This window comes from Balearica regulorum, chromosome 16 (genome assembly GCF_011004875.1).
Source record: "Balearica regulorum gibbericeps isolate bBalReg1 chromosome 16, bBalReg1.pri, whole genome shotgun sequence".
NCBI lineage: Eukaryota > Metazoa > Chordata > Aves > Gruiformes > Gruidae > Balearica > Balearica regulorum.
In genome coordinates this window covers 2,662,436-2,684,102 of record NC_046199.1, presented here as the reverse complement: position 1 = coordinate 2,684,102, position 21,667 = coordinate 2,662,436, and the positions used below count along the sequence as shown (strand labels likewise).

The following is a 21,667-nucleotide window of genomic DNA, read 5'->3' as shown; positions in this document are numbered from 1 at the left end:
CCAGCAAACTCAGAACGAGCCTGTGGCTTCCTGAGCATCTAGAGCTAACTGCGGCCAAGCTGTGGTGCACCACAGCTCACCTGTAGCTGGGCTTTCACCAGGCTGCTGGCCAGCAACCCCAGAACTGGGGAAGTTATCACCCAGTTTGTTGGCAGCACGGTCCTACGGGGAAACAGCAGCCCTGACTTGTGTGCCCTTTTTTCCCAGGAGCCAATTATACAGGCAGTGACTTGAGGGGATGGATAGTGCCCTAGGGCTGCCAGCTTGGATCTCCTGCTCCACCCCAAGAGCTCTACTTCACTGGTGATGAGCTCTGCCAAGGCTGAGCCAAGAGACAGCAGGGCATCAGGAGCCACACTGCTACCAGCACGACTTGCTAACTGGTGTTGAGGACATCTACCTAGGACAGGAGACTGGGTCCTGGCCCTGCTTCTGGGACCACATATATATTTTATTGCTGGGAACAGAAACCCCAGCTATAACCCAATTTGCAGACACATGATCTTCCTCCTACAGCTACTTTCAAGCCTTTCGGGAAATCCCTGACCCAGCTGCCCTACTTGCGGTTTCCCTAGAGAACGCCCATCATGGCAAATTCCTCCAGGATGCGAGCAGGGTTGTGCTTAGTTTTCAGGTGCTGATCGGACGTCAGCACAAGGCTGCAGCCTCAAAAAACCCTGGGCAGGACTCCCAGGCTCTTGGTGAAGCTCTCTTGATCACCAACTCCAGCATTTCTGGGCTTTGAGGTACCTACCAGAGGTAAACGGCACTCAAGCTTTGGACTTTGCCAGAGTTAAAACACTCATGTCTCAGCTCTGACGTGGACATTTCACTTAACCTCTGGGGTTTTTTTCCATGTAAATCTAAATGTGTTTTCCTGTGGCCGGGCTCTCTGGGGCATTTTTGGAAAAGCAGAAGTCCTGGGAGACCAGGTAGGCCCGTGGGAGATCTCCTGACACACAAAGGTCCCTGGCCAACAAAGTCACACCTAACCATGCAAGCTTGTAGCAAGGCTTTGCAGGTCGCCCTCTTTCCACAGAAGGACCATGGAGTTAGCTGGTCCTTGGGAAGAGCCTTCCTTATTGCAGCCTTTCAATAGACAAAGGCTTGTAAGAAAGATGGATCCTCTTTTTACCAAGGTGTGTAGTGACAGAACAAGAGGCAGTGGTTTTAAACTGAAAGAGGATCAGTTTAGATTGGATATAAGGAAGTTTTTATGACGAGGGTGGTGAGAACCGGTGAGAACACCGGTTGCCCTGAGAACTTGTGGACGCGCGAAGGTTGGATGAAGCTTTGAGCAACTTCATCTAGTACAAGATATCCCTACAAGATGATCTCCAAAATGATCAAACCGCTCCATGATTCTTCATCCCACTTGTCCAGCAACTTTTGAAACATCATCTCCAGGACCCGATGGCCCTCCAAGGCCAACCTGGCCACCTAATGGAAACCATCCCTCAAGGTATTGGGCTGCAGTTGGGCTGTGGGAAATACCAGGAGGCATCTCAGACACTTTGGTTACAATACCCGAGGCCCCGGGTGCTGCGCTGCGGACTTTGTGCGCAGCGCAGCACCCAGGGCCTCGGGTATTTTAACACCTCCACGTTAGCGGGGAGACCTCATCGCAGAGGTGGGGAGAAGGTGAGATGGTTTTGGGGAGGCTATAAACCACAATTAGGCTAAAATTAATCATTAAATTCATACATAAAGCGTCGCCTCTGACCAACCAGTGGCCTCCTGCTCCGTTAACCGGCAGCAGGCCGGGCCTCCCGCGGCCTTGCCGGGGCGGGCCGGGTAGGCCGCGCCCCCGGTAGCGTCACACCGAAGAGGCCGGGCCGGGCAGGGCCGGTGGGGCCGCGGCGGGGAGCGGGAGGAGGCGCCGAGGAGCCGGGCGATGGTGGGGATCCCGGGCGGCTGCCAGTGTAAGAGCCGCGGTGCGGAGGGGGGGGCGGGAAGGCGCCGACCCGCTCGGCGCCGCTCGGACGGGAGCGAAGGGCCTAGCGGGGCCGGGGCTGGGAGGCGGCGGTGGCGGCGGGGACGCCTCGGCCTGGCCGGGCCTCGGGCGGTGGGACCGGAGGAGGGGAGCGGGCTGCGGCGGTAGTGCCGGCCCCGCCACCGGACTCAGCGTCCCGCCCCCTCCCCGGGCCTGCCCTGCCCTGCCCGGCCGGGGGGTGCAGGGAGGGGTGCTGCGCGCTGCTCGGTTCTTCCAGCTGCACACGTTTATATATAAAACTGTGTAATATACGGGTTTGGTTGGTGTGTGTTTCTCAGCATGCGGTTCATCGCCTTCCAAGTGTGAGGCAGCCGGGCTGGGAGCAGCCTCGGGACCCCCACCTGCAAAACAAGCCCGGCAGCAGCCCCGTGGGGCGGCCCGCTGGGTTTATTTTTAATTTCCAGGCTGGATGGGCAGGGCAGGCAGTGGCCAGGCTGCTGCGTGCAGCCCCCGGGGTCACCCCTGCTTGGCCAGGAGCAGGCTGGTGGGTTTGGCGGTGGCCAGAGCCATGCTCTCAGATGGGCAGCGACTGGGCGCGTGTGTGCGTACATGAAGCCCGTCTGTTGCAGAATCGTCTGCTACTTGGGGTTGGGAAGATGATTAACGGGAGCTCGGTTTTCATTAATTTCTCAAAACAGGAGGTTTGTTTCCAGAAGAGTTGCATTCCAAGAGCAATGAGGTCGGCAGGAGAGCAGGGAAGCTGCTGCCAAGGAGCAGGGTAGATGGTTAGCCTGTGCTTCTCACCGTATTAACCTCCTGATCGTTTTTCTCATCTGTGCTTGTGTGCACAGTGTTTGTTTATCCACAGTCGGAATGGACTGTGAGCCATCCCAGGCTGAGGAGCGAGGTGCCGGATGGAACCGCGATGTCTGTGGGTAAGGGATGGCGATGGCGGGGCTGACAGCCTGGATAGGCCCTTTACAGACTTGGCTGGATCACGGCCTCGAGGCAACTGTTGATAAGTGTTCAGTGAAGGGAGAAAAGTGGTTGAAAGCACATCCCAAAGCTCAGAGGAAATGAAGGAATTCTAAAATGAAATGTGATTGCTTATAGGGAAGCAATGTAAAGATAGATTCTGTGATGCTAATGTGGAAACTGCAGCGGGAGGAGGGCACAGCAGCGAGCAAGCCGTGTTAACGTCCACGTGGGTCAGCAGAGTCCTGGTACCTGACTGATGGGCTCCTAACCTTGCTGCCAGGGAGGGCTCTTCATTTGCCTTGAAGAAAAGGCCCCACAGAATGATCTCCAGTGAGATCATGTGCTTTAACCTCGCTGTCCAAAAGTCAGCCCTCTGTGCCTGATCTCCTTTCCTCAAGCTCCCTTTGCAGTCGCAGTGGAGGAACAGGCGCTTCCGAGGGTGATTCATCTCACCGGTCTTGGACACCTCTGTCTGGATGAGATGAATTACGCACTCGAGGTGCCTGGGCTTTTTCATTGACTGCAAGGAGAGCCCAGGATAGCTGGCTCAGGCTTTGGCAATGGGAGTTAGATGAAACAAATCCCACCCAGTATGCTCATGGTGCAAGCCTGATGGTGTATGCACAGACTGGTCAGATTCCCAGTTTCTTTTAGACTGAGCACTGGGAGGAAAGACAGGCCTTTGAAATGCTGCTTAAAAATAACTGAAGCTAAAGGAGACAGCAATCTTGTGCCTAAAGCTGTAGCTTGAGGGTGGATATGCAAAACCAGCTCCCATCTCAGCTGTGGCAATTCCTGCAACCTCGGGCAAGTTGTTTGAATGCTTTTCTGGATTGTGGCTGGAATGTGTATAAATGTATCTGTAGCTGCTCAGTTTTGCATTATTAAACCATGTCTGAGAGCAGGGCTTTTCATCTGGGTACCCTTGACAGAACCGGGTCAGGAAGCAATTGCACTGACCTTATGTCAGCGGGTGCAGCAAGGCCGTAGCCCCTGGCAAGAGAGGGTGACGAGCACCTGGGATGCTTCAGATGACTCAGCGGCAGCTAAAGCATCATTTCTTATGCAGCTTTAATATGCCTGTGGCTCAGCATCCATCGATGAAGTGCTAATGATAACCCCAGCGAGCCTTACAGCTGTTTTATAAGGATAAGCACATAAATATGCGTTATAGGCTTCGGCAGCTTTATAGATAGAGCAGGTAACGATGTCCTGTTAGTGCCAGTTATTGAACGGGCTGAACGCTGGCACAAGACATCACTTAGTTCTTGGACCTAGTGTTTACCCAAGAACACTGTTGGATTTTATCTTTGGGCTCAAGAAAGTGAATAATCAGCTGCAGACTTATAATTTTTATAAGCACAAATTATATGCATTCCCTTGGTTGTCAGCCCAGTGATTTCTGCTGTATTACAAATACAGTTACCGGCAATGTCAGGAGGTTGCTTGATTTCTTTGGGTATGTGTTAGAGAGACATGGTTCAGTGCTCAGTGTGAAACTCATGATCTGAAAAGAAAGGAGAAATGTGGGACTCCTTTGAAACTTTGGGATGCTCCATTTTAGTTTAAGCTGCATACTGACCCTCATGAACATGGATATTTCCAGTGGGCAGAAATTAAAATGGATCTTTCAGGGACTCAGTCTTGATTTTCATATGCTGTAAAATAAAGGGCTTAAGGTGTTACTCTTCCCTTGCACCGGTGTTCGGGAGAGTGAAATATACGGACTTTTTAAAGCAGTCAGAGAAAAGAAAAAGAGTTTTTTGATTTGCAGCTTCTCTGCAGACAGAAAAGAGCATGTCCTTCAGGTAGCGCTCGTGTAGTTGACTCTCTTAAAAGCAAGACTGGAGTGGAGTAGAGAGCTGAGTGTGGTTTCCATCAGCCTGAGCTGCCAAGGCTTCGCAGCTACCTCAGGATGTTGCTGTAAACCACTGGAGAGGGGAGAAAGACTGCTCGGGTTTCCCTTTTGCTGGCAAGAATGAGAGGTAAACTCTTTGACTTCAGAAGAAGGAGGTGGCTGTAAAACTCACGAAGGTGAGAAGTGAATCTGCCTCTCCCCCTGTGGTGTAGAAATTCCTGGAGGCAGTGCTTACACCCAGACAGGCGATTTACCTGGAACTCTTCCAGACTGAAAACCGCCTTCCTGAAGGCACTTGCCAGCCAGTGTCTGGGGCAGAAAACTTCTCCTGTGCCCCTGCCACCTTCCCATCCCTCCCTGCCACATCCCACGTGTGTGCACACCCACGGTTGATTCAGCTAGGAAGGTGTCACTGGACATTGTTTTGGCTGTATTTGTGCACTCCAGGTTCATCAACTCTGAGCTTACAGTTCAGCTAAAATGTTCTTTGCTCCATTTCAAGTTCTTCTAGAGAGAGAAGCACTGACTTCTACAGGCAGTAACTTATCTAGCGATTGCACTTGGAGGTCAAAATCTGCACATATGTTTTCCTTGAAGACATGCTTTGTAGGTCTTGGTATAATTTAAAGGATCAGACTGTTCAGGCAGGGATTTTCTCCAGTGTAGATTTATGTTGGTATTTGAGATAGTAGTTGATAATAGCCCTCAACCTTGGGTTGCGAGGATATTTTCAGAAGATGTGGCATGCTGTTGTCTTGATTTTAGTTTCATAGGTGTTACTTTGAAGGTTTTTGAAATATTACAGAATTTTCTGATTACAGCTATGGTTTTGAGTGGAAAGTTTAGCATTAGCTATTTTTTTTCTGTGGATATCATAAAATAATCGAACAAATACTTTGCGAATGCTTGCAGAATTATTGCTCCTCATCTCCGAGTGGACTCAATAGACACACCAGTTTGTTAGCATCAGTACCAGCTTCTCCCTGAATGAAACACATCTGTATTTTTTACTCCTTGTGATCCCTTAGGAGTTGATCTGTCACTTCCTAATAGCGTGCCCAGTTGCTGTAGCAGCAAGTTCCTCCAAATATATCACCTGGGATGCTCCTGCCTGGCTTGTGTCTGCATTTTATCACTCTGTTTCTGGCAGGAGGCAACAGGAGGAGGAGAAGGAGGTATAAAATCCTAAAAGAAAGAAAACAGGGAGGGTATACGTCGTTGGTGTATATGGGAGGAGGCTGGTCTGGCCAGGCATTGGTGAGCGGTGGTTGAGTTGAGCAGTCACTGGCACTGGTGGGACTGGGCTGGTGGCGGACAGCAGCTGGGCAGCGCTGGGGAGCCGATCCGGGGAGCCTCCCTGTTGCCCGCCTGCCCGGCAAGGACTCTTCAGACGCCTTATCAGGAGTGGTGAGCACACAAATGCTTACTCTAATACCTCAGTACATCCTGGCAATCTTTTGTGTCTGTTAGCCAACAAATATTTGCTTTATACTTCTAAGTTGTTCTGCATCCTGCCAGCGGAATCTCTTTGCATCTGACTGGAGGTGCTTGAACAAATGGAGATGGAAGAGGGACTGTAGCATGGGGTATGTCTGTACGGTTGCAGGTTGTCCTGGGTGGGCAGAGCTCCAGGACACTCATGGTTGTCGGCTCTGAGCACAGTCAGCTTTCTTTTCTTTCGTTAGTATTGTGGAAGACAACATTTTGTACCTGTATTCTTGGGAGCAAATACTTTGATGGGTCTTGGTTAGGCAGAAACTTAATTTAACACTTTTTTAAAGGATGGCGATATCTCAGCCTGTGGCATTTCCAGGTGTGGATGAGATTAATTTGCTTATCTTAGGTGATGGCAGGTAATTGCATGTGCAGGGGAGGTACTGTAGTCAGGATGTTAAAACACAAAGAAGTCAAATGGCTCCCATGTTCCTCCCCTGCCATGCAAGCTCTTTTGCATTAAAACACCCCGTCTAGCAGATCTGCAGGCAGGAGTCTTCCCTCCTCCTCCTCCCTGATTAGGTTTGGTGGGGGCCAAGAAGCCACTGATGAATTGTGACTGTAAAGCGCTGAACTTTGAGGGGAGATGAAAAAAACCCTCGAAACATTTGCTGCCCTGGCAGCATGTACATGGGTCGGTAATGGGGTTTATCTTCTGACATCATTAGGATCTCTGACATTTCTAGCTTAGAAACAATAACTTGCCTTATCCGTCGTCATGTTTTTCTAATTAAAGACAAAGCTTGGTAAATATTTTTTAAATGATTGAATTTCCCAAGTATGAAAAACACATGTCAGGAGTCAGGCTGGCTGCGTCCAATGCGCCTTTTCCCACAGCGTCCCTTGGAGCACGCAAGTGCAAATACAGATTTAGAGCTGTGGGTGACAGGTTTATCTGGGATGATTGGCAAGGATTTATAAACCAGGAGGGGATTTACTTCGCTCTCCCTCCCTCTTCTTCCCCCTCCTCTCTCCCCCTCTCCGACCCCCGTCTCAGAAATAGGAAATTGGGATCACATTAAACCCTAATTGGTTTGGCTCCAGCGCTAGTTCGGTGGCTGCCAAATAGTTAATTTATTGCGTGAGAGTTTGGCCATGTGTTGAGAGGCAAATTTGCTTGAAGCAAGAGATCTTTGTAAACTGTACATCCGTTCCCGTGCCAGGTCCTGTTTACCGCGGCACCGGAGCCGGGTGCGGGAGGTGTTTTCCATACCCATCCCGGCAGGATGGCGACGGGGGGCGGACCCTGCTGCGGGGCTGCTGTTCTGCCTTCCTCACTCCTCAGCTGGAACGCTTTCAGGAATAGTTGCCTAAAAGAGCTTAAAGTGGTTTTAGCTGGACTTGGCGATCGACGTTTGGAAACTGCCAGCTAGATAAGACGTGGGAGGCTCTCAAGAGAATAAATGCATCTGTTTGGGAGATAACAGCAGGCCTGGGCTGTCACCGCAGAGCGGGGCCAGGTGGGAATTCCCCAGGGGTTGCAAGATGGCTTTTCCTGGATGATGTGAGGAGGGGCAAACGGGAAGCAGGCGGCTCTGGCTGGCTTCCCGTGGCCCCGCAGAAGCCGTCCTAGTTCCTGCCCTTCTCTGTGAGGTTGCTTGGGCTGGTGGCTGTCGGACATCCCGGATTTGTCGTTGCTTGCTGTTGGATCCCAGGCATATAGCTGTGTTTGGCTCCCGTGGTCAGGATTCAGCAGAAGAGCTTGCATGGGCTCAAAGGACGAGGAGCCCTTATTTAGGCTATCGCCGACACTGCATCCACGGGCACTTGAGAGGGAGTTATTTGGAGTAAAGAGGATGCTGCAGCCTGAGTCAAAGGCTCACTGCTAGCGTGGCTCTGGTTTTGGAGTATGATTTGAAAGAGGCTGTGTAAGGAATAAATCCATGGCTGTGGCATTTTCTTTCATTTCTCGCTGAGTTAAATAACAAACTTTGTGTAAGGGAGCTGCTTCCAACTCCGAGGCAACAGAATTATTACCGCTGCGCTCAGCAGCACCCTTTCTGTGTCAGCTGCTATTTCCTTTGTGAACTTGATACCTGAAGGCTCAATATTGTGACCCTTTAATTTTCAGCTGCTAAAACGTACCATGCGAGTTGGCTAAAAGGGAAGAGCTCAGAGGGGAATTTGAAATAGTTATGCTGTGGGAGCAGTGTATTTCTTTGGGTATTTCTTAAGTGCTGAGTGTTTAGGAGAAATTGATAGGTAGTAGCAATGCACTCTTAGCAATACTTTTCCTTCTGTAGCTCTTGCTTCCTGGGATGTAATAAAATCCATTAAGTTCTATTTATGATCTAAGGCCCAATATAGTAATAGTTTTATTTGGATAATTGTGGCTGTTCTACCGATAATCAGAATACTGAACACTTCCAGGCATACTGCAAAACCCAGGCTGTGTATTTAGGGGGGTGCAGGGTTGGCACGGCCAAATGTTAGTCAGTTGTTTCCGAGGAGTCAGAGAGACATTGGTTCAACAACAGAAAAAAAAAAAAAGCCTGTATCAAGCCGAGCATCTTTGTAGGAAGGCAACTCCTGCTGCAGCTGCCGCATTGGGGCCGTGCTGCCCTGGATTTGCCAGCCGTCGCACGGAGGTGCTAGCAGGGTTAGGCAGGCAAAGGGGAGACGGATGGGACAGGTATTGGAAGCAAACAGTGATGGTTTGTTTCGGAGAGCATCTTTTCATCCTGAGGTCTGAAGGCGGGTTAAACATTCATCAGGGAGCCACTCCCCACTTTTGCATCTCCTGCTTGGTTTGAAATGCTGCCATTTCGGGGATGAGCTCCTGTAATTACTTTAAAGTACATTGTACTTCCACCACTTTTGGCAGGAAGGAAGGAGGAATATTGTGCTCCATCGCCAGACAAAATAGAAATCAACAATTGGGATTTTTCTCAAAGAGCGGATCTATCTTCTCTGCCATTAAATCCAAGTTGGATGGAAGCCTTCTGCCCGTTTTGCTTTCGCGATGTGAGCGTGGCGTTCTGCAGCACACAGCCCATGTTCACACGAAGATTTAAAGCAGCAAATTCTAGCCAGAAATTCTTTCTAGCACTTTGCTTTCCTTCTGCTGTTTGCTTCTCTCTTCGCACTACAGATGCTAATGGATCACCTTCCCGTGGTAACGATACAAGCCGTACTTTACGTTCTGCTGAGAAACTCTGTCGTCTTCAGGAACGTTCTTTCAGAGATGCATTCCCACTCCTAAGCCATCGCATTAAAAAAACCTTCAAGCTTAGCTTGAGATCACTTGGGTCAGCCTAAACGCCTACCTCCTGTTTGAGCCTGGGCACGTACTTGAGTGTGTATCAATGCTTGTGCCACGGGTGGGTGCACGTGCAAGCTGACACATCCAGGTTTCTAGCTTTCGGTGCATTCCCTACTCCCTTTTTCTCCTCCTTCGTGGATGGAAGTTGTGTTAAACTTGATATCCTCATTGCGGAGCCATCCGCTTCCCAGGACTGAATTTTTTTGCCGGGAGATCTGCTTAGAAGTGGAGAGAAACAGCAGCAATCTTGAGGATGGTTTCCAGAAAAAAAAATATGGCAAATTTGTGGCAATCACAAATCAAACTAGTTTAGCAGATCTGGGAGAGCGTGCCAGGGACCTTCGCAGAGCTGAAACGGTTCAGGGCTGTGGGATGGAGAAGCACAGAGGTAGGAGCATATCCTGAACCTGGTCTCTGCTGTCATCTGTACATCCTTTTCTCCAGCCAAGCCAACCCTCACCTATAAAGTTGTAGACGGAAAGGAGAGGTGAGAATTTAGATATACAGGCAGTGGCTTGTTCACAGAGCTTGTAAATCTGACTATGGGGTATCAGGGACTGCAAGTCAGCATTGTGCAAAATTGAATTTTTGTTGGATTGTCTATCGCCATTTACTGCTGATCATTTATTCCTCTGGTACAAAAGGTCTAGATCTAGATTGCAACTCCTAGTCCATGCGAGTCTCCACATTTGAGAATATACTGGTCGGGGCCTTTTCTCCCCCCAGGGGATGATTTTTTTTTCCTCTGAAAGTGTGCTCAGCCCTCTTTTTCTAGGTATACTGAGCACCTAGAAGTTAATTTGATGGAATCTTGGGCAGCAGCAGATAGCCCTCTTTTGGAAGGCCTACAGATGGGGACCTTGCACAGGGAGCAGTGGAGGTGACCTGTGCCCGCTTTGATTTTAGTGGTGCCATCCCTGCCACCCATACCTAACAGCTCCCGCTTGGCCTTGCGCTGGTTTTGCACTGTGGTACTCCGAAAATGTTCAGAGGCGCTTGTCCATCCTTTCTTCTTGAATACACTCGTCTCACAGAACAAACCTTTTTTTTTTTTTTTTTCTCCTCCTGTGTAGCATTGATTTTGGCAAGAGGAAAAATAAAACATCTTTCGGCATGTGAATGGGTAAACAATAATCAGAGCATAGAAACTGTCGGGCAGGTAATTTTTAGATGTTTCTTGATTTGCCTGCTACCAGTTTTATTTAAATATTAAGTCTTCAGTCACTGCAGCTGGTGTGTTCATCAGGTTTAATTTCCCATTAACTAATTACAGCAGTTTCCTTTGAGCCCTGTATCTTTAATGAAGAAAGCTAAGTTCAATACAAAGTTAATGGAATATTTATTATATTTTTATGGTAAAATATGCTCGCAAAAATCACATTTGTAGACTCAGTCACTACTCCTAAACATTGTTTACCACATCTCCTGTTTTCCTTGACCCTCTGTCAGAACTGATGGCTTTTCTGAAGGTCAGAGACCAGGGCCTGGTCCGTGCAGAAGTTCTTGCCTTCGGTCTCACGGATACTGCGCACAGAGAAACTGTCACCGAAATCCGGGAATAAACCTCGTAACACCAATGTAGTGTTAAAAGGCAGGCATTCTTTATTGCAGCGCTGGATGCACGGGGGATAGCTCCACCCAATGTGCATGCCAGGTGATCACCAACATACAGATTATATAGAATCAAAATATACATATTCATCATTTTTCCCAAGAAAAGGCAATTCTATGATAATCATTTCTAGGAATCCATTTCCATATTCTCCTCCCCATCACGCATGCTCAGTGATTTGAGTCGGTGGTCCTCAGGGGTCTCTGGTGGTCGTCAGTGGTCTTGCACCCGTGTCCGCTGGGTGACCCCCTTCATGCAGGCATGCGCAGTATCCTTGTTGCAGGTGCACCTGCACCTGTCCATAGCAACTTACTTTATAAGATTGATATTCCCGGGCCTATTGTCCGGTTGGGTAGGGACTGTACAAGGAACATAGCAGCATTGTATCTTGCCACAGTCACCTTGCCACTTGCCATGGTTAGCTAGCTTCATTACCCATTACCTTGGTTACAAACTACGGCCCCTATCCTACGGTTACATTCCCCCCTTAGCTCAGCTGGCATAGGATCTCCGCTTTCCCTTTTACATGTGTCCATTCCCACCAGCGCTGCGGTTTTACTGTGCTCCTGGTGCTCTTGGTGCTGTAAGGTGGCCCAGGAAGCCCTGGAGAACCTGGCAGCACCGCACGGAGCTGGTCTTGCTTCAGGTGGACTCTGGGCAGATGTGACCCAGCTGCCATCCAGGTTCTGAGAGCCCCGTTCAGTGGAAGCCCGATATTGTTCCAGGAATATTTCCTCCGATGCTCAGTGACCTGTGAGTGAGCCCTGTTGGGAACAGCCGCCGGAGGGGCACCTCCCCGTGCTGGGCTGCAGCGGTACCTCAGTGCCTCCCCAAACACACCAGCTACCCCACTCTGCCCTTCACGAAGCCTCCCTCAGCAGAATGTTGAGCAAGTTGCTTTTTTCTGCTCCTCTGTGCAGGACTTCTACAACTGTTGCTGGTCTTCCCTGTCTGAAGGCCAGGGCAATGCCGGTTCTCTAGATAGCCCCAAAGAAAAGCAAAAAAAACCCAGATGAGACACGAAGCAGTGGCATGCCGGGGCTTGTTCAGGTGACCACGTGCCTTCTCTTTGCTGACTCTGCTTCTCCAACCTGGGGTGAGTCTGTGGATCAGCAGGAACAACCGAGGTGAGGATAAGCCATTGGACAGATCTGACTGTGTACACGCAGCACGCCAGGAATTTAAATCCATCACCAACGGTACTGGTCAAACGGCTGTGCTTCTCCAAGCGGCGGCTCCGTGAATGGAGATGCACCTCTTCACACCTGTTTTATAACACAGAAGCAAAGTATTCAGGGCATCCAAATAGTTTATACCCCAACAAACAAATTCTGGCAGCGGGAGCGTGAGTTTCCATCTCATTAAGCTGTTGGCAAAGCTCTGGTAATTCCAGTCACTGATACAGCACAGGAATTATCCCTCAACGCGACTGGTTGTGTCAGGTCAGAGCATCACTGTTTTTTCTCAGCAATTGCGTGTTTATACTTGAGGGTAAAAGAAAGTGTTGAAATGTCAATTCATTGGGTTCTTCTCTGGTGCCGGAGCAAGGTCTTGTGAGGTCAGAAAACAAGTGTCTGAGGATTTTTGTACCATGTAAAGTGGATTTCTACACCTAAGTTGTAATGAGGAATTGTTTTAAAATCTAACGTTTCTTTTAATGCAAAACCTGGCACCGATTCTCAGTTTTGTAGTGGCTTGAAGGTTCAGCTTGGAAGTCACCAGCTCAACCGCAGCCTGGGTTGGCTTTGACAAAGTTCCTGCCGTCTCATAGCTGGTCTGTATGAAGTCAGCTGGTGGTTTTGGTCCACTTTCTTGGGGGACAGGTCAGCATTACCACAGTGGGTCTCACCTTTGGCATGCAGGAGGTGTGCCATGAGTTGGAGAGATGGAGCTGGATGGGCTGGAGATAGTGGTGTCTTCTGGCTCCTCCAGCAGGCAGAGGATGAGGCGTTTTGTTGAAGGGGTGGCACGCAGATGTCAATTGGCATGGGAAATTTGCCTCCAGCGCTGTTGCAGATTTTACGGTGTCTTGCAAACAAGAGCGAGTAGTCTGCTCTCCCTGCCTCGTGTTACGCTACACAGCTTGAGATAGACGCATACAAAATTCATTTTAGAGGTCCGTCATCCAGTCCCAGAGACTAAGGAATGTTTTAGTAGGGCTTTTATAAAATTTATAGGCTTTATCAAAGGTCCTGTTGTTTCCTCATTAAATCAGGATTATGCCTCTGGGATTAGCTGTTCTGCATGGGTCAGGAAGACAGCCACGCTCCATTTTCATAGTAAACTTCTGCCTGCAGAGATGTACTGTGAAGCGGCCGAGGCAAGTGGGAGGCCGAGTACCCAGGAGACGCAGGGGTGCAGGTGTTTGGAAACGGGACCCAAGAGGAGCTTTTACGAATGTTGGTTTGATTGGATTGGATTCTAGAACACATGGAAGAATTTTAGTGGGCTGTACCTCCAGCACTTCTTACCATTTGAACGTCCCATCTCCGGTGTTAAACAGCCTCTGTCATTGGTGTGAGCCTTAGGCGGTGAGTTTGGAGCTTTTCCATATGTTGAAACAAGGAGGCAGGAAAACCTTTTAACTTGCACAAGGATCTTCTATAGTCAATACAGGTTGACCCTGCAGGCTTTCTTGAACTAAAACTCCTGTCAGTTTGTAAGATCTAGTTTTTGCCTTCAAATTATCTCCTTTCTTCCAAAAGTTTATTACATCTCATGGATTTTTTTTTTTTCCTCGTATGACTGTAATTGTGAATTAGGTTCAACTCATCTAAAAATCACCGCTAAGTAACAGATAGCTTCTTTTGCTGATGCTGTAGTGTCCAGACATTCGGAGCCTATTGGGAAGTGGTTTTGTTTGGGTTTTAAGTGCACTGTCTGTCTCTACAGTTTGTAGTCTCATAGTTGCATATTCTTGTGTTCCTAATATAAATATTGTCATCACTGAACAAGGAAAATGGTGAAAAGAAATGCTGAAGCAGCACTGCTAGTCAGGTAAATGTATCACACTGCTGTTCAGTTGTAAGAAGTCTCCAAGAAGAAGAATGAACTCTTGGACTAGAAGCCTGCTTAGACTGCAGTATTAACTTGGAGAGGTGTTATTTGAAATGGCTGCTGTAAAAATCCCTCAGAAAACAGTTGTAGTGCTTCTCTTGCTGTGCTCATAATGGCATTCCCTAGAGGGTATGTAGTTGTCATTATTTTTCTAGACCTTCAGAGAAGTAAAATTCAAAGTGCTCGCGCTATAGCTTGGAGCATCAGGTCAAACATGAGCAGCTAACACCACACGTGGTCTGCCTTCCCCTACGCCGAGCAGAGCGTCCTGCGAACCTGGCTGCCAGGAACGCGCCATGGCGGCTGCGCCCAGCTGCAGTGACGCTGCAGAAGCCACAGCGGGGTCCGGGCTGGGTGAGTCCCACCAGCAGCCCTGGTTGGGTTGCTGTGAGGGGTGAAACTGGTTGTATGATTGTTGGGGCATCCAATGGTGGTCTGCAGCTAGTGGTGTGTCTGTCACTCATCGCTTCCACCCCACTTCAGAGTTTTTTTTTGGTGGCTGGTGAGTGGCAAGCTGACTGTGGTCATTAGCCGTACATAAATGAGTCACGCTGAACTCAAAACTCAGTGTGCGGCGTTTCAGGTTAGGCTCAAAGCAGCCAGGTTATTAACCACGAACGCAACATTTATAATCCAAATACCGATACGGCCTTAAGTAGGGCAGGAGCTGCTGTAGCTGTGATCTCCCCTGCACCGCGGGGCAGGGCTGCGGCAGGCCAGGTGTTTGCCTTTAGCTGCAGCTGCTCCATCTGCAGAAACAGGTGGAGACGTTCAGGACCGGCAGCAAAACACAGCTGGGAAAAGTTAAGAGCAGCTCCACAACCTGGTATTTCACCTGGGCAGAGCGTAACCCCTCGAAGCAGAATCGCCTGCAATAAACATGGCTTCACCTCAGTAATGGCTCTGGGTAGGATTAATGAAACGAAGAGGAAGTAAATGTATGCTCGAGCTGGGTTTTGGTATTGGTTTTTTTTTTTTCTTCCTCAGTAGCAACATAGCCAAATCAAATCAGCTATTTCCAGAATGCTGCCTTATAACTGCCTGCGCCATCAAATCCAGCCCCACTTTGGAGAAGCTTTGCTGACGAACATCTTTTTTTCATCTCCTATTCCAGGTTTTTATTAATTTTTTTTTTTATTAAGACGTTTATTTCTTATTCTTTCCCTTGAGATGTTTTTATATATATATATCTCATGGTGTAGAAAATCAAGATTTTGACAGCTGCTGCAGTTTCAAGTTTAGTAAATCAGAGTTTAGGATTGAAGGTAATTTTTGGCCTCTTCCTCTTTCCCCCAACACGCAGACGTTTCACTTCTAGCTCTTGGCAGTTGTCTGAACACGTACGTCCAGTGAGAGGGGTAGAAGACCTCTGACTTCTTTGATGCGATGCTTTCACCAAACGCTCCTTTCAGACTATTGAAAAATTTTCTCTTTGAACCCTTTCAAGTGTTTTTCAGCGCGTTACTTACCAGGTTTGTGGGAGCAGACAGAGGCAGGGGGTGCTGGGTGTCCATGGAGCAGAGCAGGATGCTGAGCGCGTGCTCTGCTCGCTCTGTGGCTGCAGGGAGCTTGTGAGCGGATCCCCCCACCATAGCAGTGATAAGGGATCTGATGGTTCCTGTCCTTTTTATGTAGGGATGGTGTCACCTGGCTGTAAAACACTTGGATACAAGGCAGGCAACTCCTCGGTAATGGTGTGTTTCCTCCTAAGCACTTCAGATGGAAAAAGGAGTTTTAGGATCTTTGCATGACTCTCTCCTCCCCATCTCGGTGACTCCGTTGGGAATTCTGTTGTTAGTGCCGGTGGGTTGACAGAGAAAGGGCTCGAATGCCCAAGTAGTGAGTGGTGAGGTGGGTCACCCTAAACCTGTGCTGGGGGCAGCGACAGCAAAAGTGTCAGGTACGGATGTGGTGGTGGTGGAAGGAGTTCATGCCACCAGCTATTATGGGCCTTCTCTTCAGCTGGGTTGGTCTCGAGCTTTTGCATGTTAAGTCCTGAAAGTTTTTAATGGTGGGTGGGTTGTGTGCTTTGTCAGCCTGGTTTTCTTCAGCTGTTTCTCTGGGAGAAGCAAGCTGTATTTTTTTGAGACTTGATTTTCTGTACCTGTTGTGTATTGTCAAATGAGTTTATTTCAGAAGAATCTTCTGATTGAATTATTCTTCTGTTGGAAAATGTCCATTTGTCAAGACAGAAACTTTGCCTGGGACTAAAAAGTGCTCAGGAGATCAGAAACTGCCCTAGGTACCCTGTAATTGTATTTACTAAACTGTACAACATGGTCTAAACAAATATTTACTGATTTGAATATGATTCTTTGGCATCCTGGTAGAGCACTGGCTGCTTGACCTTTGGCTGTCCTGATGTCTCCTTGTTTTGTGTAATTTTTGAAAGAGGGTTGGGTTTTTTGTTTGTGTTTGGGGTTTTTTTTTTTAATAACCATATGGAAGAGGAAGATTTTAAGTCCAGGCTGTTTCTGCCCAGGCCTGTTGCTAAAGGGAATAAATGGTGTCCTCAGCTTGAGATTTAGCATTTGAAGCTTTACTCTGAGAATGTGGCTTTTCTGCATGGAGAAGTTGCTGTGAAATTCGGGTGTGAATTTGCAGTGTACCAGCTGCTGCACTAACGCTGTCTGCAGAGATGCACAGGGTGCTGGTGCCTTTGTGCAAACCAGCTTTCTGCGTTTCCCTCTCGGGAAGGCTTCGAGGCGGCACCGCTGCCAGAGATCTGCTCTGCAGCTGGCACGGCACTGCTTCGGGCTGAAAGCAAGCTGCCACTATCTAAACTTTTTGGTTACGGGCTGTGGTTTCACCATCACCCAAACCCCTCTGGTCGCTGGTGGCTGCAGAGAGCAGGGGGCTTGATCTGGGGTTGAGCTTGGAGGGGGGAGGATGGATCCTGGCAGGTCCTGGTGGATTCAGCAGCACCACCGGACACCATGATGGTCCCATGCGTGCTCTTGTGGGGAGGGAAGGGGCCACCCCGGTGTGACTGTGGGCCGAGCTTGGCTGCTGACCCTTGGAGGAACAGTGTAATGGGAATACAAAGGATTTGGACCGGAGGAGAAAAATTCATGTTAGCGCCTGAATATAGTTTTTCATCCTCTTAAAATTCTTCTGTTTCTTTGAAGTGTGAATCCCAGATGCTACAAAACTATTTTTCCAGACATGGCTATGCTGTCTTGCTGTGTATTTTCCACCAAATTGTTGAATTATTGTTTTCCTTCTGGCCTTCAATTTTTTTCATAGCTTTATCTTTTTGTCTGGATGTTTTACATGGCTAAAACTCATTCCTGTCTAGCATACCAATCTGAGAACTCCCATGTGAGACAGCATCCCCACCGAGCTATCGCCTAGGACAGGAATGCTGCCTTTTTTTCCTGGAAACTTGTAAACATGAACTTCCTGTTGACAGGAGCTGTAAATCTGCAAATAGGCTCTGCTTCCGACATAAGATGAAGGTAATAAAGTTTCAGGTCCTCGTTCATTGCACCTGGTCCTCCTTGAGCCATGTCCAAACATCCCAGAGGCAGTGGAATTGCAGAGACACGGGAGGGAACCTCTGCTGTTCCAGAGGTTGCTCTGCACCTCTGGAAATGAATCTTTCCCTTTATTTTTCCCATTTTCTGTAGGCACCCAAATACGGATGCAATCCTAATAGAAGCCACTTGGAGAATCTCAAAACCCTAATGACTAAAATGATGCTTCATTGGCTATTTTCTCCTCTCGTTTCTCTCTGCCTCTCCCACCACAGAACTAATCTTCAGTTTCGGGAAGTTAACTCTATCCTACATCAAAAATGTGCCTTTTTGCATAATAAATTGGCCAAATTCTGGCAGCTGTTAGAAGACTTTGCATGTTACTACCCGTGTCACTTAATCTTGCTGTTATTTCTATCTCCGAGAGTATATCTGGTGGGACGCATAAGCCACACTACTTGTTGGTTTTCCCCTTCTACGCTTAACGCTTCACTCTTCTGCAATTTGCACCGCAGCAGCTCGTGAGCCTCATCCTGCATGGGGCTGGGGGCCTCACCCTGGGGCTGGGGGCTCCAGGCAGCAGCCAGCTGCTTTCTCTGCCCTCTTAACGCCGATGCAACGAGAAGCTGTGGCTGGTGAGCCGTGTGCTTTACCTTCCTTCTCCTGGCACCAAGACAAGCATCTCCAGAGCTTGCTGGGAGAAGAGGAAGCAGCGCATGGAGAATAGCCTCCTGGTTCCCCAGGCCGCGTGTTTTTGAGAGGCTGACGCATGCTTTATTTCTGGGGAGGTAGCAGAGGCAGGTAGCAGACACCCATGGCAGATACCATGGGCTTATAATGGTTGGGTGTGACCGTGCTGATCCTCGGCATCAACTATGGGGGATGCTGGGGCTTCTCTGTGCTCTCAGGGAAGGGATGGAGACAGACAAAGGGCTGGGAGATGGTGGAAGCAGAGAGTGAAGGGAAGCAGAAATAAGGTGAAAAAAGAGATTAAAAGAGCCTGGTAGTAGAAAGGGATATAGAAAGGAAGGAGGAGTGGTTACAGGCGATGGAAATGAGGAGCAACAGGCAGAGTAAAAGGAAGATCTGGATGAAGGCTGAACTCTCTTAATAAGCATCCCATTAATTAATACTTTCTCATGCGGCAGCACTGGGGTGTGGATGAAATCCAGCCCTTCTCAGCCTGACCTCCACGCTCTCCTCGCTCGCCGCCGTGCTGGTTTCTCCTTGGCTTCCCGCCCTAAGCAAAACCGCAACCTTTCCGACTTCTCCGGGCAGAATGAAAGGCACATGGCAGCGGTGTAAGAGGAGCCTCTCGCAGTCGTCTGTGCTTGGGTGGGCGTGCTGGTTCTTTCGTAAACTAATAGCTCCCAGCAGTGCTACTAAATCAGACTTGGTGGAGCCGGGAGCAGAGAGTTGGAATGCCGGGCCAGGCGCAAAGGGCTGCGCTGGGTTGTTCCTTTTTTTTTTTTCTTTTCTTTCCCCAAACCCACCATTTGCTAGGTCCAAAAGGCCAACTTGGCAGCAGGAGAGGGAGCTGGCAAGGATGGGCTTTGCAAAGAAAAATGATTAAAAAATTAACCCCCCAAAATAAAAAGTCCCCCAAAAAACCCATTAAAAACATAATTTTTGTTGGTGCTGTTTGGCAAAGTAGAAAGAGAAGGAGCCCTGTTCAGTGCTAAACCTGCAGAGCCAACAAACTGGGATGCTACTGGAAAGCCGTGCTTAAAATCCTGAACTGGTGGTTTTACTGGGTAAAACGAACATAACAGCTGAGGATTGGTTTTTTTTTTTTTTTTTAAAGCATCTTAAAGGGAGGCTGTGGTTTGGGTGAGAAATTTAGATATTTATTTTTTTAAAAATCAAGGTTACCATGTTAGTGACAAGTAATTACTGAGAAAGTAAACCTCCTTTGGTGCCTGTCAGGTGCCAGGATGTGGCTAAGTGGTGAGATGGGGAGTTACCACCGGGCAAGGACCAGAGCCCCAACAGCACCATCCTAGGGCCTGGAGGGGAGGAAAGTTGTGGATGAAGAAGGAAAGGATCCTGTTAAAGGAGCCCGAGATAAAGAAAGAAAAGCTGTTATCGGGGGGAAAAGCCACAGCCTGCTTTGGAGGAGGGAAGTCACCGGTGCAGGAAGCGAGCTGGGGCGTAATGACCCTGCTGTAGGGATCCATCCCATGCATTTTATTGCTCATATTTTTGATTGTAAATGCTGCCGTTTATGGGACAAGAACAAATGCTGACAAGTCTTGCTTTGATAAGCTTTAATGTGTGCTGGCTTAACTGTTAAAGATCTTCCACAGGGGAGGTGGTGGGGAGCACTGAGAGTCCAGAGCGAGGTGTCTGATCCAGGAGACGGCTCTCAAAGCACATCATCTCACCTGAAAAGGGGAGGGTTTCTGCCTGCAAAGCTTGTTGGCACCATAAACACACACTAAAGGGAATGGCCCTGTAAGGACTTGAGCAACAATGTCAGATTTAGGCAGGTAACTGGGGTTTTTAAAGTAGCAGGGAGGTGCCCAGGTCAGCAGAGAGATCCATCAGCACCGCTTCCAAAGCAGAAACGCTCCTGATCCCCCACCTGGGGAGCTGGGCAGTTAAAGATGAGGGTTATCAAAATTACAGTCGGAGGGGAGTGGATGTATGTATTTTAACAAATCTCTGTAATAGAACCGAACGGCACTGCTATTGATCTGGAAAATATTGTCAAGCTGCAGAGCTGTTGGACTAGACTTAATCCTCTGCAGGCTGGGTTTTACTCTCTCCAAATAGGATTACTCATTTTTTCCATATTTCTGTGTTTGGTTTAAATACCCGTGACAGCTACAGAGGCTTGGATTTCTAATCAGAGCGAGGGTGTTAGATTTAGGAATTGGTGTGTTTGTTTTGGGGGGGATTTTTTGGATAGGAAGTCAGTTCCTGGGTGTTTTTTCTTTACATATGCTGTCATATAGCAGGAATAAAATAGCTTTTGCTTAGCCGCCACCCCCACCCCCCCCAAAATAAGTGGCCAGAACTAAAGTTTCAGTAACTTTAGCTTGTGCTTAATTCCTTGTTGCACCTTTGCTCCCGCTGCTTCTTCGCAGTGTCTGATCATAGTTGTTCTGGGTGTAAATTCTGCCCGCTCACTTAAGGCCAACTTTTAATATGTTTTTTCCTCTCTCTGGGCAGTATTGAAATGGCACAAAAGCCAAACACTACTCGTGTAGTAGGAGGCAATATGATTAGATTTACTTGACAAATTAAGCTTGTTAACATAATCTGCCATGTGCTAATTTAAATAATGGCTGTATTGAAAAGAGGATGTTTGTTAAATGTGATAAATTTGCTAGGAATGGAGAAGTCTGATCCCCATTTGGGGGGGGGGGGGTGCATGCCTCAGTCTGCTGAGTTTGAACTCAAGTCAGCGAGCCTCCCCTGCAACCCCACCAGCATCGCTTCAAGGGAGCAGTCCCTTCTTGGCTCCGCTGACTTGTAAGGCGTAAAGAAGGCAATAAAATGTTTGACTTTCCTGCCAGACCTGTGCTTGAAGGAGGAGGAGGAGGATCCCAATTGGTTTCCATCAGATTCCAGTTAGCATGAATTTACGGTTTCCACTTAGCCTGATAAATGGCTTTGGCTGTCTCGGTGCCTTTGAATTTATTCTTCTGTGGGATGGAAAGTGGTCAACTTAAAAAGGTAAGGCTTTCCAGGATTGCCGTGAATACAAGTGAAGCTTCTTTCCGAGGTAAGAACACAGCAGGCAAAAATATAAACCTGTGGTGCATCATGAAATATGGATGGAATTAAAGAGAAATCAGAAGTAGTTTGGGTCTCTTCTGCTTGCTGTGGCAATGTGCTGTGATAGGCATAAAAATTCCACTGGAAACTGGAAAAATTCTTCAGATTTCCTCGCCTTCCTCAGAAACCACACTTAGCAGCAGGTATCAATAGCTCCCAGTGTTCAAACTTTGCATCGTTCTTTCCATGGAACATTCCCATGAGAAGAAAGCAG

At 48.4% G+C, this 21,667-nt stretch overlaps 1 protein-coding gene across 1 annotated transcript in view; it reads left to right on the top strand.

Moving 5' to 3' along the window:
- The first annotated feature begins 1,828 nt into the window (after positions 1-1,828).
- The window catches only part of CBFA2T2 (CBFA2/RUNX1 partner transcriptional co-repressor 2), a 66,069-nt gene continuing 46,230 nt past the window's right edge, over positions 1,829-21,667 (top strand). Inside the window, exon 1 of the mRNA XM_075768534.1 lies at positions 1,829-1,922. Coding sequence (XP_075624649.1) covers positions 1,895-1,922 — 28 coding nt within the window. The 5' untranslated portion in view covers positions 1,829-1,894. The remainder of the gene's footprint in view (positions 1,923-21,667) is intronic.